The sequence below is a fragment of the Pelophylax lessonae genome (genome assembly GCF_965119305.1).
Source record: "Pelophylax lessonae genome assembly, chromosome: 8".
Lineage (NCBI taxonomy): Eukaryota > Metazoa > Chordata > Amphibia > Anura > Ranidae > Pelophylax > Pelophylax lessonae.
This window is the reverse complement of record NC_138775.1, coordinates 30,017,778-30,036,277: the sequence shown is the minus strand read 5'-3', so window position 1 is coordinate 30,036,277 and position 18,500 is coordinate 30,017,778. Positions and strand designations below refer to the sequence as shown.

The 18,500-nt window shown below is 43.9% G+C and overlaps 1 protein-coding gene across 1 annotated transcript in view; it reads left to right on the top strand.

The window, feature by feature from the left end:
- Positions 1 to 17,956, top strand: part of MCM2 (minichromosome maintenance complex component 2) — a 29,429-nt gene extending 11,473 nt beyond the window's left edge. The window contains exons 11-16 of the mRNA XM_082264837.1: positions 1,734 to 1,860; positions 1,972 to 2,084; positions 4,253 to 4,495; positions 11,100 to 11,282; positions 14,104 to 14,259; positions 17,682 to 17,956. Of these exons, the coding sequence (XP_082120963.1) occupies positions 1,734 to 1,860; positions 1,972 to 2,084; positions 4,253 to 4,495; positions 11,100 to 11,282; positions 14,104 to 14,259; positions 17,682 to 17,792 (933 nt within the window). The 3' untranslated portion in view covers positions 17,793 to 17,956. The remainder of the gene's footprint in view (positions 1 to 1,733; positions 1,861 to 1,971; positions 2,085 to 4,252; positions 4,496 to 11,099; positions 11,283 to 14,103; positions 14,260 to 17,681) is intronic.
- Positions 17,957 to 18,500: the final 544 nt, after the last annotated feature.

The window sequence follows — 18,500 nt, the reverse complement described above, 5'->3', positions numbered from 1 at the left end:
TATCAGCATTAAGGCTGCATTCACACTTTTTTTTTTTTACCGCGATTTTTTTTTTTAGGCGTTTTTCATTGACCTCTATCAAAAACGCTGGTAATCAGCCCAAAAAGAAGCTCATGTACTTTTTTCAGCTACAGGCGTTTTGCAAAACGCTCAGATGTGAACAGGGGCCATTTAAATGAATGGGGTTTTACTTGTTGGGCGTTTTGGAAGCGTTTCTTTTGAGCGTTTTTGGAGCTGAAAACGCCCAGGTGTGAATGGAGCCTAAGTCTCCCAGTAACTATAAACAAAATGATTACATTGTATCTTTTCCTTCCCTCTGCCAGGGAGAAAGGTAGTTTAACCTCTTAAAGACTAGACCTTTTTCTGACACTTGTTGCTTTGCAAGTTAAAATCATTTTTTTTTTGCTAGAAAAGTACTTGGAACCCCCAAACATTTTATATATTTTTTTATCAGAGACCCTACAGAATAAAATGGCGATTGTTGTAATATTTTATGTCGCTGTATTTGCGCAGCAGTCTTTCAAACGCAATTAATAGACTTAATAAAAAAAAAACGTAACAGTAAAGTTATCCCAATTTTTTTTTTTTGTTACACAGAGAATCGTGATCTTTATTCCAAGCTAAAAAATCGTGATTCTCATTTTGGCCAGAATCGTGCAGCTCTAGTACACACGCAACGATTATCGGCCGACCGATCGTCTGTCTTTTGTCCAGAGTGGTGTTTTGGTTGGAATGTGCTCTAGACTGCACACAAATTTTCCCACACGACAAAATTCTACTTCAGAAGTGATGTCATGTGTTGGGTTGCTTTCTTTGTGTTCTTCACTGAGCATGCCCAGTCTTACTCATTAGATTTTTTCCCTGTCGAAATCTGTACTGACTGCACGAAAATCGGACGTGTTTTGACGGCAGACAAAAATTTTATAGCCTGCACACCAGATTTTTTTCGGCCGAAAAGTACTAAGTCGGTTGTCGGAAGCATCATACTAACAAGCCGAAACTCGGCAGATCGGTCGTCGGACGAAAATTCCCTGCCGATTTTCGACGCGTGTGTACGAAGCTATAGACTACAATGGAAATTCCCCTTAGGGTGGGACTTTATAGGCTCGGATTGATTTAAATAAACTATAAATTCATCAGAATTAACAAAAATAGTAATAAATTTATTGAAAGAAATTCATTTACAAAAAAAAGTTTAAAAGATTATGGCAAGCTATATACAATACATTTGGTCATATGGCAGAAGAACACCGCTGTATTGAAGGTAAGTGCCCAACGCGTTTCAAAGACATACGTCTAAGCTCCTTCTTCAGGGGAACCTTTAGATAGCGGTAAAATCTGTCGTGTGACTCTTAGTGTATGCCTGCCAGTAATATTAAAAACATATTGCTGGATTGCTCTCATCGCTGCATCAGGATATCTCATTTAGGGAAGTAATAGATGACTTTTGAATGAAAACGGTTCATGCGGATACACTCCCAATTGTATATGCCCATCAGCTGAAAGCTGATTGGAGACAGCTGAAACCCAAGAACAATGGGAGATCTTATCAGTATTGAGGGCAAGTAAAGAACCGTGCAGCAAACATCCACCTTCCAGCAAGTGAGCAATACTCTCTGTACGAAGCTATAGTTTGAGGACCCCTGCCCTAATGCGTGAAGGTGAAAAACGATTAAAACTCCTCTTTAAGGTAATGTTTTTGCTGTGTTTTCACCTGTGGTGGTCTCTTGTAGATGAATGATCAGGACAGGACCAGTATCCATGAAGCTATGGAGCAGCAGAGTATCTCCATCTCAAAGGCTGGCATTGTCACATCTCTCCAGGCACGCTGCACGATCATCGCTGCTGCTAACCCAATTGGTAATCCCCTTAACACCTATTAAAATGTATTGTGTTTTTTTAATTTTTGTCTTATTTAAAACTGCACCTATATTGAAAAAGTGGTGCTCAGTGAGAATGTTCTTCTTTCAGGTGGACGTTACGACCCGTCGCTGACTTTCTCTGAGAACGTTGACTTGACAGAACCCATCGTGTCTCGATTTGATATTCTGTGTGTGGTGAGGGACACAGTGGATCCTGTGCAGGTAATGACTTTCAAAACTCCCAAAAACTTAGACTATGCCTGGAATGCTCATTAACCTGTTACAAAACTTTAGCTGGTGTGGAATGGTTGTCGCATGTTGAGCAACTATCAGAAAATATCTGGTCTAATAGGGTTGTAGGAGGTAGCTTAGATCATCTAAATCATAGATGTCATTGGAATAAATAGGCTCTTCTAAAGGGCCCTGGTGAAAACCGTCAGAAGTGAGAGGAAGCTTCTCTAAAAGGGAGGGTATATCCAACCTGTCATTTGGAGAGGATCGGGCTCTCCAAAAGCGGGACACAGCTCTTGAAACCTGAAAAAACAAAAATTGTGGGGGTGGCCCAAAATGGAGCACTCCCACGGAAAACCAACTAAGGATACTCGAGCAAAAAATAGTGTAAAAAATTAAATTTTATTTAGGCACTTATGCCTGTGAAAATACGAAAATGGAACTCAATACAAGGCAATGGAGGAACACACTGCTTAGACACTGTTAAAAAACATACAATAAAAAGTGGCATGAAACACATGTAAAGAATGGGACTGGAGCATGTCAATAGTTAAATGAGAAGAAAACCAATGGATAATCTGGAATTGTAGATACACCTAAGGTGAATTGGAAAATAACAACCAGATAGTGGTTCCAATAACTCATGTATGACCTAACATACCACCAGACATGTATCGAACATATGGTCGGTACACTTGCCAGGTGGTATGTAATGACCTCTATGGATGCATCCGATGGCACAGTGAATGAGCGTACTCCTGTGTAAAGTAATAAGAATCGATGGCTCACTTGTGCTTAATGAACCTCACAGTGTGTCCGTATAGGTGTATGCATGAGGCACAAAGAAATCGTGCAGTCCTCTCAAAGGGAAGGTGTAAGCTTCACTGCAAAAAAAGGGACAGAGGATATGTCACAAGGAGTTGATGGAGGAGTGTGCTACTCGGCTGCTGGAGTCCAGTAAAGCTCCGGATCCGCTGCTGCATATACCGATGAAATGAAGATGTCCTCATATAGAAAACTGAGGTACAGCCAACATGGGGGAATGTTCCACTGGTATAACAGTAAAGGCCGCTTTACCTGCAGATGTTGTGGGGGTATGCGGTCCGGCTATGGTCTAAGTGGGATCCATGAAGGTATAGAGCTCCGTCCCAGTCCTGTTATGCTGTGCAGACCGGTCCGCTGTCTTCTCCGGAGCGGCGTTCAACCCGGTTATCGGCTACCACGGCATAGAGGATCCAGTTGCTTCCTGGTATGAGTGAAAGACGTCACTTCCGGTAGGTATGATCCGCCGGGTGCCTGGTGAGGGGAACAGCCGCTGACAGTGACCAAAGAGATGGCAAGCAATATGGACTATGCTGCACAGGGGGACACAGTGTAAGATGCCACAACGCCAACGCTGACGCGTTTCACCGACAAGCAGTCGGTTTCTTCAGAGCTGATGGTATGATCCAAGGTGTCCGCCTTTATGCTAGACTTAATTGGCTGCAATAAATTAACCATATCATCACCGTTACGGCATTTAACCCATTATGGGATATCTATGGATATTATCTCCCCAATGGATAGAAAATACCCATGTCTTTCAGTAAGGTGATTAAGTCAAGCATAAGGAGTGGCACCATAGGGAATGTCGGCGTTCATAATGATGAACAATAAAAGATACTGCATAATACAGATGCACTGTGCAATAAATGTAAAATCAATGATTAAAGGTTGTTAGTTTATATAATTGCCATCACCGTGGGAACTCATATAAATAGGGGGGGAAAACCTGACAGTTGGCCTTTCCCTTCTCCATCCGAAGCTGTAAACAAATCTTGGTACTAGTGTTCACCAACAAATTGCTTTCAGTTTTATCTTAGAAGTGCTTTGGGATTATATGCTGGTGGGTTAATGGCTGAGAATGGACTTCTAGCAGCAAAATCCAGTCATTTGCCTAAACACATTAGAGGTAATATATGTGGTTCCTAAACCTGCAGTTCACAAAGCTATTGCCAAATTGCTCTGTTTTGGCATTCAGGTCATATGTTCATAGGCAGACTGTTTTTTTTGTGTTTGGTTTTTTTTTTTGTGAGCGGCTATTTTGCTGTTGCCATATGCTTTTCTTGATTGTATTACAAGGAGGGTGGTCATTGCTATACTTGTGATCTGTATTTTAGGATGAAATGTTGGCACGGTTTGTGGTTGGCAGCCACATTAAGCATCACCCAAGCAACAAAGATCTGGCCAATGGAGATGCAGAAGAAATCGTTCTACCCAACACGTTTGGGGTGGATCCACTTCCCCAGGAAGTACTGAAGAAATACATTATGTATGCTAAAGAAAAAGTCCGCCCTAAGCTTAACCAGATGGACCAGGACAAGGTGGCCAAGATGTACAGTGACCTCAGGAAAGAGTCTATGGTCAGTGGCCTCTTCACTTTTATGATACACTGGATATAGTGGCTTAAACTAATGGCTGTGGATCACTTTCTATATTCAGAATATGGCATCTGATTAAGATGTCACTGCTATTGTGACCATTTTGTAGTTCTTTATATGGACTGCTTTAAGCACAGCTGATCAGTGTTAATGTATAAAAGGAACTCTGATTAATCCTGATAGAATGGGGCATTAGGCAAAGTAATGTTTCTTTTTTTTTTTTCTCCTAAATATCCTCAGTCATGATGTATGTGTGTGTGTGTATATATATATATATATATATATTTGTGTCACTGTAATCTACTCAGTGCATGTTAGAGCAGTGCACATGACTGCAACTATGTACACTATGTACACTACAAATCCCATATTCCATCTCATCCATCAAGAAGGTGGTTACATACCTACATGGTGTGTTCATGGAGGAAAATTCTGATCACAGTTGCAAAAAATAATTTTGAGTAGGCTGAGGGCAAAACAATTTTTCTCAAAGTCGTCTTCCAGGACAGCCCATGAGACGTTAGGCTCCTCCCCCAGGGACAGGAAACACATTCCAAAATTAAAATAAAAGGCGGTCCCTTAGTCCTCACCTTCAGTATTTTTGTTTCCTCCGGACAGGGGGTAACATGTTCCTGGAACTGAAGCTCCCGGTCTCCTGGACTGTCCATGGAAAGACTTGGAAAGATGCATCTCCTCGGCCCATAGCGGTACCCCTTAGTGCCGCAATAGGGGCTGACCGCTGTCTCCTGTTCTCCTAGCCTCTCGGCAGGACTACGGATGCTGTCTGGTGGAGCGTTGGGGAGTTCACTCCGTTGGTCGGCCGGTTCCTTGGAGCAGCAGTGCTGTGTACCCGTGAACCGCTAACTTCGGAAGAAATTTTGAAGTTGGCGCCAAAGACGGAGGGGGCGGAACTCAGCGTATCCACTCTGGCCTCACGGGAAGTGACAGTGTCCCTTCCGGCGCAGTGACGGCATCCGCGGGCGCCGGAAACCCTCGTTCCAGTTTCCGAAGGCGCGAACAGAGAGTTCAAATGGGCGACCGATGTTAGGGGAAACAGCAGTTGCTGGGACCACCATACAGAGCGATGGACACCACGGCAGCAACCGCACAGGCGGCGGAAGTCGGCTCTGGCATCGGCACCTCTCAGGTAAGCAAGGGGGAACGACACCCTATTTGCAGGTACCTGTTAGGAACTCCGTTCCCCTTCCCCCCTCTCTTTTCTATCGTTAGGGGCAGGGGTTAAGCAGCACCGCTCCCTCTTTTCTATCCACAAGGTGGAGGGGGAAAAATGGGAGGTGGGAGGAGGACAAGTATCTCTAATTAAATTCCCTTGTCTTTTATCTTCCAGGCCAAGGCTCAGGACAATAACCCACCTCAGCCCCCCAAAAAGAAATGTGCTGTATGCGGAGAAAAATTGAGTTCCTCTGGGAACAAAGCAGTGTGCCGGGCATGCATAGCTAAACTGGTCAGAGACGATTCTGCAGTCTCTACCCAGAAAATGCTGTCCTCAGTGAGAGATGAGCTAAAAAGTACATTTAGTTCATTCAGGACTCTCATTGAAAAGATGCAGGCACCAGCCCAGCCTTCCACCCCAGCTCAGGCTCCACCATCCCTAATTGACCCATTGGTTTTGGAGGAGGAAGTTTCTTCTTCCCACTCTTCTGCAGAGGGATCAGGATCAGGAGAGGAACCAAAAAGCAATGTTTCCCATGATAGCTCCAACTTTAAACTGAGCCTGGAGGATGTAGATGATCTACTCAAAGCGGTTTATACCACTCTAGAGATTGAGGAGGAAGAAGTGCATCTCTCTAAGCATGACTTAATGTACGCTAGTCATAAAAAGCATGCTAGAGTGTTCCCTGTGCATAGCTCACTATTGGATGTGATTAAACAGGAATGGAATTCTCCCGATAAAAAGCCTTTTTTTCCAAGAAACTTAAAAAGAAGGTATCCATTTGACGAAAGTGTGGAACAGCCCTGGAACAAAATCCCTAAGCTGGATGCCTCTCTTGCCAGAATCTCCAAAGGAACTGACTTGGCATTTGAGGATTCAGGAGCACTAAAAGACCCTATGGATAAGAGAACAGATACCTCTTTACGTAGGGTCTGGGAAGCCTCCATTATGAGCTTAAAGCCAGCCCTGGCATCCACCTGCATAGCCAGACACCTGGAGCTGTGGCTATCTCAAATCCAAACACACTTGACTGCAGGAACATCGAGGGAACAGATTAATAAATCATTTCCACTCTTATTCCAGGCAATAGGATTCCTGGCGGATTCTTCAGCTGAAGCTGTAAGAATGGCAGCAAGGACCTCAGCTTTAGCTAATACGGCCAGAAGAAGCCTATGGCTCAAGACATGGTCGGGAGATGTTACTTCTAAATCTCGCCTTTGTGGTCTTCCCTTCACAGGCGACCACCTTTTTGGCCCAGGCCTAACAGAAGCCCTGGAGCGTACGGCGGATAAAAAGAAGGGATTCCCAGATAAGAAAAAATTCCCCTATGCTCAGAGGAATTTTCGTGGCAGGGGCAAACAGCAGAAGTCTTTTGAAACTCAGCAAAATTTCAAAAAACATTGGACGGGGCATAAAGGAAAGGGGAGGGGTAACATCCTGTTTAACCCTCCTAAACGCCCCAACCAGCCCCAATGACTCCCTTCTCAGAGTGGGAGGAAGATTAGGGGCCTTCCTCCCACTGTGGAAGAAGATTACTTCCAGCCCTTTTATTCTGGACCTAGTAGGCCAAGGACACAGGCTGGAGTTCTGTCTTCAACCTCCAGAAAGGATCCTGATCACAAATCTTCCCAGGGATCCAGTCAAGGCCTCCGCCTTGAGTCTTCAGTTAGGGGACCTATTAGATCAAAAAGTAATTATCCCAGTCCCCAGAGAAGAACAAGGAACAGGGTTTTATTCTCACATCTTTGTGATTCAAAAACCCTCAGGAAGTCATCGACTGATCCTGAACTTGCGCAATCTGAACCTTTCAATAGCATACAAACGCTTTCGCATGGAATCAATATACTCCATAGGGAACCTACTGTTCCCAGGGTGTTTCATGGCAACCCTAGATTTGAAAGATGCGTATTTTCACATCCCCATACACACATCCTATCAGAAATTCCTGAGGCTAGCAGTAAAGATAGGACCGGAAGTCAAGCACTTCCAGTTCAGGGCACTGCCCTTCGGGCTGTCCTCAGCCCCACGGATTTTTACCAAAGTCCTAGGGGAAGCACTAGCCCCTCTAAGGCTAAAAGCTATCATGATCACCCCCTACCTGGACGACATCTTGGTAGTGGCAGAATCATACCAGAAACTGGAAGCCGACCTCCTCATAGTTCAGGAATTCTTAACTTCCCTAGGCTGGATAATCAACAGACAAAAGTCTTGCCTGGTACCCTCACAAAGAGTGACCTACCTGGGTTACGAAATCTCCTCACGGGATCAGATGATCTTCCTCCCTCAGTGCAAGATGGAGAAAATGAACCTGATGGTTGCCTCTTTACAGACCAACTTATGGGTCTCTCTGAGGGATGTCACAAGAGTGATAGGCTTGATGACCTCCTGTTTCCCAGCAGTCCCCTGGGCAAGGTTCCAACAACGTCCACTCCAAAAATTCTTTCTACAGAATTGGGATGAGCAGTCAAGTTCCTTGGAACAAAAAGTAAGGATTCCCACCAAGATAAAAAGGACTCTTTGGTGGTGGAGATCCTCTCTTCACCTATCAAGAGGGCTAAACTGGACCATCCAGGTATCACAGAGGATTACCACGGATGCAAGCGCTTCCGGATGGGGAGCATATCTGCAGGACAGATGGGCGCAGGGTACATGGTCCCCAGCACAAAGGAAGTCTTCATCAAACCAAAAAGAACTTATGGCGGTCCAAAAGGCCTTGGAGTTTTTTCAGGTAGAGGTAGAAGGGAGCCATCTACAGATCAGGTCAGACAATATAGCAACGGTAGCGTACCTGAACAAGCAGGGAGGTACTCGAAGTCTGGGCCTACAAACCATTGCACAGAAAATCTTTGTCTGGGCCGAGCGGAACCTAACATCCATTTCGGCCATTCACCTAAAAGGGACGCAGAATTATCTGGCAGACCATCTCAGCCGCCACCAGATGAACCAGGACAATTGGTCCCTCAACCCAGAGGTGTTTCTCAAAATCACAACCTCATGGGGCCTACCGGTAGTGGATCTATTTGCCTCCCAGGCAAACAGGAAAACAGAAAAATTCTTTTCCATAACTCAAGGGGATCAGGCGTTAGGCATAGACGCTTTCGCCCACCCCTGGAAAGTCAGACTCTGTTACGCATTTCCTCCGATCAGATTGATCCCACAGGTTCTTCAGAAATTCATCCTAGAAGACACAGAGATGATACTGATAACCCCATACTGGCCCAAAAGGCCATGGTTTGCACGCCTTCAGGCGTTGGCAGCGCAACCTCCAATGACCTTACCTTGGAGACCAGATCTCTTAACACAAGGTCCGGTGGTCCATCCATTTCTCAGGACCCTAAACCTGACGGCCTGGTATCTGAGGAACAAATACTAGGCTCTCAGGGGTTCTCAGACAGAGTCATCAAAACATTGACCAGCTGTCGAAAGCCGGTCACTAGAAAAATGTATGCTAAAATCTGGAAGAAATTTCATTTTTGGATGTTGGAGAATCAGAGACATTCCCCAGATATACCAACTATCTTGGATTTTTTTCAGGAAGGCATAGACAAAGGTCTCTCCTTAGGGACTTTAAAGGTACAGGCTGCCGCCCTTAGTGTCTTTCTTCAGTTTTCCCTTAGAGAAGACCCAAATGTGAATGCCTTTTTCAGAGCAATTGCCCGGACAAAGCCAACCGTGCTTAAAACGTGTCCAGCTTGGTATCTATCCCTGGTACTCCAGGCCTTGGTTACCAGTCCGTTTGAACCCTTGGTAGACCTATCAGTAAAAATGCTCACCCTAAAAACCTTATTTTTAGTAGCTATAACTTCAGCTAGAAGAGTTAGCGAATTACAGGCTCTCTCAATCAGAGAACCTTTTCTTATGATTTTTGATGACAGGATTGTGCTAAAAACAGATCCAGGATTTTTGCCAAAAAGGGTCTCTTCTTTTCATAGGACTCAGGACATAGTCCTTCCTTCCTTTTGCAATTTCCCAAACAACAATAAAGAGAAAGAATTTAGCTGTTTGGATGTCAGAAGATCCCTCTTGAGATACCTGGAGGTGACTAAAACCTTCAGGAAGACTGATACTTTGTTTTTACAATTTTCCGGCTCCCATAAAGGGGAAAAAGCTTCTAAGGCAACCTTAGCTAGATGGATCAAACAGGCTATCACAGAAGCCTATATAGTGAAAAAGGTGGCTCCACCTTTCATTACTGCACACTCTACTAGAGCATTGTCCACGTCTTGGGCTGAAAGGGCCGGTGCCTCACCAGACCAAATCTGTAAGGCGGCTACCTGGTCTAACTTTTCGACCTTTGTTAGACATTATCGCCTGGACCTCCTCTCTTCTCAGGAACAGGCGTTTGGTCGAAAGGTGCTCCAGGCAGTTGTCCCTCCCTAGACTGGTAAGTGCTTGCTCATCGTCTCATGGGCTGTCCTGGAAGACGACTTTGAGAAAAGCTGGGTTATACTTACTGATAACTCCTTTTCTAATAGTCTTCCAGGACAGCCGGATTCCCACCCGAACTATCTGGTATTATGTATAATGTATGATATGTGTCTATATATCTATGTATATGTTTTACAGGGTGTCCTGTGGTTCTCATGAAATACTGAAGGTGAGGACTAAGGGACCGCCTTTTATTTTAATTTTGGAATGTGTTTCCTGTCCCTGGGGGAGGAGCCTAACGTCTCATGGGCTGTCCTGGAAGACTATTAGAAAAGGAGTTATCAGTAAGTATAACCCAGCTTTTTTTTGAGTTAAGAGTACATAATTTAAATGAGAAGTTCACCTTTGGGAGCATGTTTCACCTGTTTTTAGGGTGGAACATGTTCCCACAGCTGTAGCCTTTTCCTGATCTGCCGCTTCTAGTGACAGCGAGCTGTGTATCTTCTCCCCGAACTCGGTCACAATTTTTATTTTTTCTCGCTTTTAATCGTGCAGCTCTAATAAAAAATATTTTTAATGTAACCACATTAGCAACACTGTTTACTACTTTGCTTCCACTAGATGGTGCTCTGTTCCTTTGAAAATTTGACCGTTTCTACTTGCATTCATTGAGGAAGCCTTCCATTGTTGGAATGTCATTCAGCTGTGCTACTGTATCCACTAGATGGCGCTCTCTTCCCCTATTCTGTTGCAGGAGGGCACGGGATGCAATTGTATTTCTCTTCTAGTGTTAGATGGAGCGTTATTCTCTTAGAGCTGTCTATTCAATTGCTTCTTTGGTGCTTAGTCCCATTATTTTGTCATCCGTTTTATTTTTCTCTTTTAATGAGCTTTAAACAGCCTGCCTTTGGCATTTGTGTAAAAACATCCTTATCTCAGTTTCTAACCATTATATGAACATACTTGTATGGAATAAGTGGATTGGGCTTATGTAATGCCAATTTCCCCTTCTAGTCCTGTTCATAAACTCTTATTTTCCAACAGGCCACCGGCAGCATCCCCATCACTGTGCGACACATTGAATCCATGATTCGCATGGCGGAATCGCATGCACGCATGCATCTGCGGGACTATGTTGTAGAGGATGATGTCAATATGGCGATCAGAGTGATGCTGGAAAGCTTTATCGACACGCAGAAGTTCAGTGTCATGAGAAGTATGCGCAAGGTAAGACCATGACTTCTACTTTCATTCTTGCTGTTGGTAAATAACCGCTTTCTAAAGCCTCGTACACACGCATCGATTATTGGCTGGGAATTTTCGGCCAACGTCCATTCGGCCGATTTTCGGCTTGTTAGTATGATGCTTTCGACAAACGACTCCGACTTTTCGGCCGAAAAAAATCTGGTGTGCAGGCTATAAAATTTTTGTTGGCCGTCTACACAACGGCCGGTTATTCGTCAGTCAGTACAGATTTCGGCAGACAAAAATCTGATCAAGACTGGGCATGCTCAGAAGAAAAATCACACGGAAAGTAAACCAGCACATGACATCACTTCTGAAGTAGATTTTTGTTGGCTGAGAATTCGTGTGCAGTCTAGGCACATTCCAACCAACAAAACACCACCCTGGACAAAAGTCGGACGATCGGTCGGCCGATAATCGTTGCGTGTGTACGAGGCATAAAAACACCCCTGTTTTTGTTTTTTGTTTTGTTTTTTTGTTTTTTTTTGTTTCTGTATTCTGCTATACAGGAAATATTTTAGATGTCACGATCAGGTGTCCTAATTAGAAGACCTTCCTTCACCTCTTGATTAAGTGACAACTTACATTTTAATATTTTTCCATACCTTTTTGGCTATAGTTGTCACCTGGCCAAATAAAAGTGCAAATGCCATCAGTGTGTAATTACGCATTATTTAATACCTGATAAGTTATTACCCCTTCCACACTGGAAAACTGGTAAAACATTTTTGCTGGTGGGAAACTGAAGAACTATTGAAGCTGCTGAGTTGTTGCAGCTGTGGTACAAATGGGCTTTAGAATGGCTTTGGTTTCTCTGCCTATGCGGTGCAGTGAGGCGTAACCAAACCAATTAATGAGCAACACTGTCTCAGTGGATGCTACTGGCTGCTGCATGTTAACATTTTATTAAAGTGGTGCTAGAACGATCGCTTAATACAAAACAAAGCACATTTGCTGGATTAAACAAATGGAAACTGACCAAACCCTTAGAGCCCATTCACACTGCCGCCACTTGTCAGCCTGACAAGTCGCGGTCGGTCCCGGTCCATTGATTAGCACAGGACCCGTTCTAATAGGAGCGACACAAGTCGCTCCGACTTAGAAAAAGGGTCCTGTACTACTTTGGGGCGACCTCGGAGCGACTTGCATAGACTTCCATTATGTGAAGTACCTGCAAGTCGCGCCGAAGTCGCGGTGCACGCGACTTCACAGGTGGCCCCCCCCCCCCCGAAGTCGTGTTGCCTCAGTGTGAACCGGCTCTCAACTGGCCTTAACTGCAAGAAGCACATGGAAGGGCGAATGCAAAACAAAAATATAGAAATTCCCAGATCAACTTTCCAGCCTGCAACAAACTAATTCTGTCTAAGGCTCGGTCACACTTATGCGTTTTTTGGTGCTTTTTGCAGAAACTCACTGCAGTCCTTTTTATGGTTTCCTATGGGACACATTCACATCTTGAGTATGCCGTTCTGTTCCGGGCATTGGTCCTCAGGAAGGATGTGCTGGAACTGGAGAGAGTCCAGAGAAGGGCAACAAAGAATTAGGGGAATGGAGGACATCAGCTATGAGGAAAGTCTACTCTACAAGCATTGAACTTATTCTCTCTGGAGAAGAGATGATTGAGGGGGGATATATCAATGTACAAATACTGTACTGGTGACCTGAGCATAAGGAACAAACTTTTCAGAGAAAGGGAATTCAATAAGACACGTGGCCACTCACTAAAACTAGAAAAGCAGTTTAACCTTAAACTACGTAAAGGGTTCTTTACTGTCAGAGCGGTAAGGATTTGGATTTCTCTTCCACAAGCAGTGCTATCAGCAGGGAGTATCAATGGTTTAAAAAAAATTATTAGATGAGCACCTTAAGGACCACAACATACAGGGGCATACAATGTACGGTTAACACACACCTAGTTTTTTTTTTTTTTTTTTTTTTGGCTCTTTAGACTTCAGAGGAGAAGCTGCAGAAAAGCATGTAGTGCGATTTTACGCTAATTTGCGTTTTGCATCTTTTTTTTTGGCCAATTTGAATAAAAAGCTTAAGGCGTTGTAAAATCGCAGCAAAAATGCATTACATGTTTATGCAGCTTCTCTATTGAAGTCTACGTAATCAAAGCAGTTTTGTGTTTTTAAAGTCGGACCCTTTACAGAAACGCAGCAGCTGAAAAAAGCATTGATGTGAATGTGTCCCATGGGAAACTGTGTTAAAGACTGTAGTGTGTTTCTGCAAAAAAAAAAAAAGCATAGGAGTGGATCATGCTTAACGGTTCATGGTAAAAGTAGGTTTAGTTTGCACACATTTGCAAATGCATACGTAAGCAGCCCAGTATCTGCAGGCCTAACGCTATAAATTTTTGAGAGCCTCCATAGCAGGAGCACATGTATAATGTATAGTTATAGGGCAGGTATGGGAGCCCACTCCTCCAAGGCACAGGGTGCATCTTGCTAATGAATTTGTAGACCCGTACAGCCAATTTTGTGATTTGCCCTTTATTGGTTTCTGAATTTGCTAACTGACCAGAGATAAAGGAGTGAATTCACTGCCCGGTAAGCAGGCGGAGAGAAGCTGCAGTGAAACGGGAAATTAACCGGTCACCTACCTGGCCTTTGAAGTGTGGCAGATGTGTGTAAATTGCTGAATTGTGGCTGTAGATCCTTTAGCAAGTAATCATGTATTTGACCTGTTTACACCAGGTGTTGGCAACTGCTAAAAAAAAACAAAAAAACAAAAAAAAAAAAAACTGCTTTTGTTTTTTAATATAGCTTCAACTAACTTTTTTTTTTTTCTCACTTTGCATCAGACCTTTGCCCGGTACCTGGCATTCAGAAGGGACAACAATGAGTTGCTACTCTTCATACTGAAACAGCTGGTGGCAGAACAGGTGACGTACCAGAGGAACCGCTATGGTGCCCAACAGGACACCATCGAAGTGTCCGAGAAAGATCTTGTGGATAAGGTAAGCTTGGAGTGTTTACAATTTGCACAATATTACCCATTATTTTCAAACCTCAGATGTTTAATAGACTTGCACGTCTGTCCACTTGCCATAATGACATCCAGCAAAGGTTGGAAATGGCCATGGATCCAATCTAATCCACTCAGTACTTACGTAGCCAATAAAAACTATCGATCTCAGACCGATATCAGCTCAGGTATTTTCAGTCATGGCCAAGTCTGGTGGAAATCTCTTAACTTTGATGCTGCTTTTGAGCTGTGAAGACGACAACCTGTTTGCTATGGATATTGCTTTTTATTTGCCATTTAGTTCACATTGCAGTTGACTAGTCATACTGTGACCTGCTGTGACCTGTTCAGATTTCAACTCACAAAGGCATCGGATGCAGTTATTTTTGAGAAGAGCCTGGCATATACTAAAAAAATGTAATTTAGGCTGCCTAACTGACCCTGCCTTTGCAATATGCATATTGCTTTTCTGCAGCCCCCCCCCCAAAAAAAATATCAGATTGTATCTTTGCTAAAATACTGTGGCTGCAATGCTGTGCTTCAGAGATCCTAGAACAGATTCTCTTACCCACCCCCCCGCAATGCAGCTGAAGGGAGAGAGTAGAAGCTGGAAGCGCTGCAGGGGGCTTCACTAGTGTCGGTAATAAGGCATTACACTTGGCAGGTGCCTGCCTGGCCACCCCCCCCTCCCTTTTGCTCTTATGGGGCGTGGACCTGGTATGGAAGAGCTGGCTATACTGCCTTAGCACTGCTTGGCTGTCACGTTTTAATACTTGATTACTTGCCCATGGTTCATATCACTGGTTACTTTATTATTTAGGGTCTGATATTTACAGTGGTTCAGTAGTGGCTGTCTCAATATTTTAGGACGGGCTTCTTTCATGGGTCATCCCATTAAAATGATCACTGATGAATTGCTGAATGTTGGCTAAATTTAGTTCTTATGTGGCATTGGAATTGTGATGGCTTCCTAAAAAGTTCTGAACCTCCTACTTTAGTTTAGCTTGTTGACTTCATGGATGTTAAAATCCAGTGCAGGTTTTGGGGACAGATCTTTTTTTATGGTAGCCCTAAAGGGCAAAAAAGTTTCACATCTGCCTAAGGCTTGGTTCCACCAAGCGCAGGCACATTCACAGACAGTTCTCAGTTTGCCATGCATTGCCTGTAGGGCAACCTGTTCATTTCTTGCTCCAATGCTTGTAGTAAGTTGAGCGGCTGATTGGCCACATCGGTTATTACAGGAAAACCAACCGTCTGCTAAAAAACGTACCGCGGTGATGCTTGCAGCTGCAGACATGGCTCCGGTACAACCACTTGAAGTCACAAGGCCATACAGGTACATGACTTGGTAGGAAGTAGTTAACCACTTAAGCCCCGGAAGATTTTACCCCCATTCCGACCAGGGGGTATTTTGCGATTCGGCACTGCGTGAATTTAACGCACAATTGCGCGGTCGTGCGACGCTGTACCTAAACGAATTTGACGTCCTTTTTTTCCCACAAACAGAGCTTTCTTTTGGTGGTATTTGATCACCTGTGCGATTTTTTGATCACGCGCTATAAACAAAAAAGAGCGTCAATTTTGCAAAAATAGCAATATTTTTCACATTTTTTTATATGAAATTCCCCCCAAAAAAAAATGTAAAAATCAAAATTTTTAAAAATTTTCGGCCAATTTGTTTTATGCTACCTATGTTTGGTAAAAAAAAATCGCAAAAAGCGTATTTTGATTGGTTTGCGCAAAAGTTATCGCGTTTACTAACAAAGGGAAAGATTTTTGTCATTTTTGTTTTTTTTTTTTTAACGCGTAATGGCGGCGATCTGCAATTTTTTTTTTGCGGTACTGCGACATTGCGGCGGACAGATCGGACCCTTGACTGACATTTTTGACACTTTTGGGGCTACCAGTGACATTTCTACAGTAATCAGTGCTATACATATGCACTGTTACTGTAAAAATACACTGGTAGTGAAGGGGTTAACTTTATTTGGAAGGGAGGGGCTGTGTGTGTCCCTAGGGGCGTGGTTTCTACTGTGATTGGCTGTGGCTCTAGCTGTAAGGACACTGATCAACGGATCTACATACTAGATCCGTTTTATCAGTGTCTTTGCAGCGAGGAGAATGACAGGCAGTTTGTTTACACAAGCTGCCTGACTTTCTCCCTCTTCCCCCGCCGATCGCCAAGTGGCCGGCGGACATCGGGTCCGCTGGTCACACGCGCGGGGGGGGTCCGTGACCACGCCTCCGGGGGCGCGCGCTCGCTCCCTAGACCCTCACAAGCAAGCAACGTAGCCCTATGTTAGTTTGCCTGTGAGGGGCTGACCGCCGACGTAGATAGTCGTGCGGCGGTCGGCAAGTGGTTAAGGCACAGCCATTCAGTTTTTATAGTATATTGCCGTGTTTCTCAACTCCGGTCCTCAGGACCCACTAACAGGCCAGGTTTGCAAGAAAACTGAAATGCATCACAGGGGATATCATTTGCTTCTCAGTGATTGCAGTATTCTAGTCTGCAAGAAAACCGAAATACATCACAGGTGATATCATTTGCTTCTCAGTGATTGCAGTATTCTAGTCTGCATCTCCCCAAGGTAATGCTTTAAAATCTGGCCTGTTAAGCCCCGTACACACGCACAGATTGTTGGCTGTAAATTGTCGGCCAGCGTCCGATCGACCGATTGTAGGCTTGTTAGTATGATGCTTCCGACAACCAACTGCGAATTTTCGGCCGAACAGAATCTGGTGTGCAGGCTATAAAATTTTTGTTCGCCGTCAACAGAACGGCCGATTGTTCGTCAGTCAGTACAGATTTCGGCAGACAAAAATCAGGTGAGCAAGACTGGGCATGCTCAGAAGAAAAAACACACGGAAAGTCAACCATCACATGACATCACTTCTGAAGTTGGTTTTTGTTGGCCAACAAAAGTCCAGTGCAAGTTTAGAGCACATTTCAACCAACAAACTAACACTGGAAAAAAAGTCGACCGATCGGTCGGCCAACAATCTGTGCGTGTGTACGAGGCTTTAGTGTGCCCTGAGGACCGGAGTTGATAAACGCTGGTATATTGTCACTTTTGGATATTTTTTTATTTCACTCCCAATGGGATAGACCCAGCAATTTAAAAACTTGACATTCTAATGTCTTTTGCAAGTCCAAACCTTTGCAGTTTTCACACATTCTAAATGGCGCATAAAACTCTAATCAAAGCTGATGTTTAGCGCAGTACCAGCATGGAAAGGTTACAGCCCAACATTGGAGTGACTTGTATGCTGAGCCGGCACATCAGTAGAGATAATGGCCCCTACTATAAAGTTACCTGACCTGTGAAGCCTCATGATTCATTATGATTCACTATTGTAACTTGCTTGTCAGCTTTTTTTTTTTCCTGCTATTAACTTTTCCTGTCTTGATTTCAGGCCCGGCAGATTAACATCCACAACCTTTCGGCATTTTACGACAGCGAGTTGTTCAAGATGAACAGATTCACACATGATGTCAAGAAGAAACTTATTGTACAGCAATTCTGAGCCTATGTGAGCCACGGAAGAAAAGGGGCATGTGGGCGTTCGGCTGCTCATCTGTTCGTTTGCTACGGACTGACGTCTCCTGACCAATCAGCTGCTTGTCCAGCTAATGAACTGAAAGCAAAATGTGGGCTGTACAGCTGGCACTGGTCAAAGCAGGACTATTTCTTTTGTGCTGATCACAAGACTGGCATTATCCAAAGCTTTTATGCCATATTTGTATGGCAGTTTGGAGAGCTGTGCACCCACAGTGCCTGTGCGGGACTTTCATAATGTTTGTCTAGCGTCCAAGCTTAGCTCACTACCTTTCATGGTAGCTCACCTGTATGATGAGCGAGTAACTGTTATATAGTGAATTTGCTACTCATGTTTGTATAGCTTTCTCATACTATTGAAATTCTTTGGAACATCGAACATGCCCTGCAGACTGGGCAATTGCAGGTGGTTTAATTCAAAAAATATAATTCTGTGCCTTTTTTTGTATATTTGATATAGAAAGTGGTTTAATGTATTTGTCTAGTTAAAATACAAGCAGTTTTCTTATAAGTTTCAGGTTTCTTTGACCGCTTGCGGCAAAAAAATGTTCAGCTGGACAGTGCTGGCAAATGCATCAAAATTCAGAAAATGGGAACCTTTAACCGCTTGCCGGCTGCTCACAGTATATTTACTGCGGCAGTCAGCCCCTCACAGGCAGAGTGACGTAGGTCTACG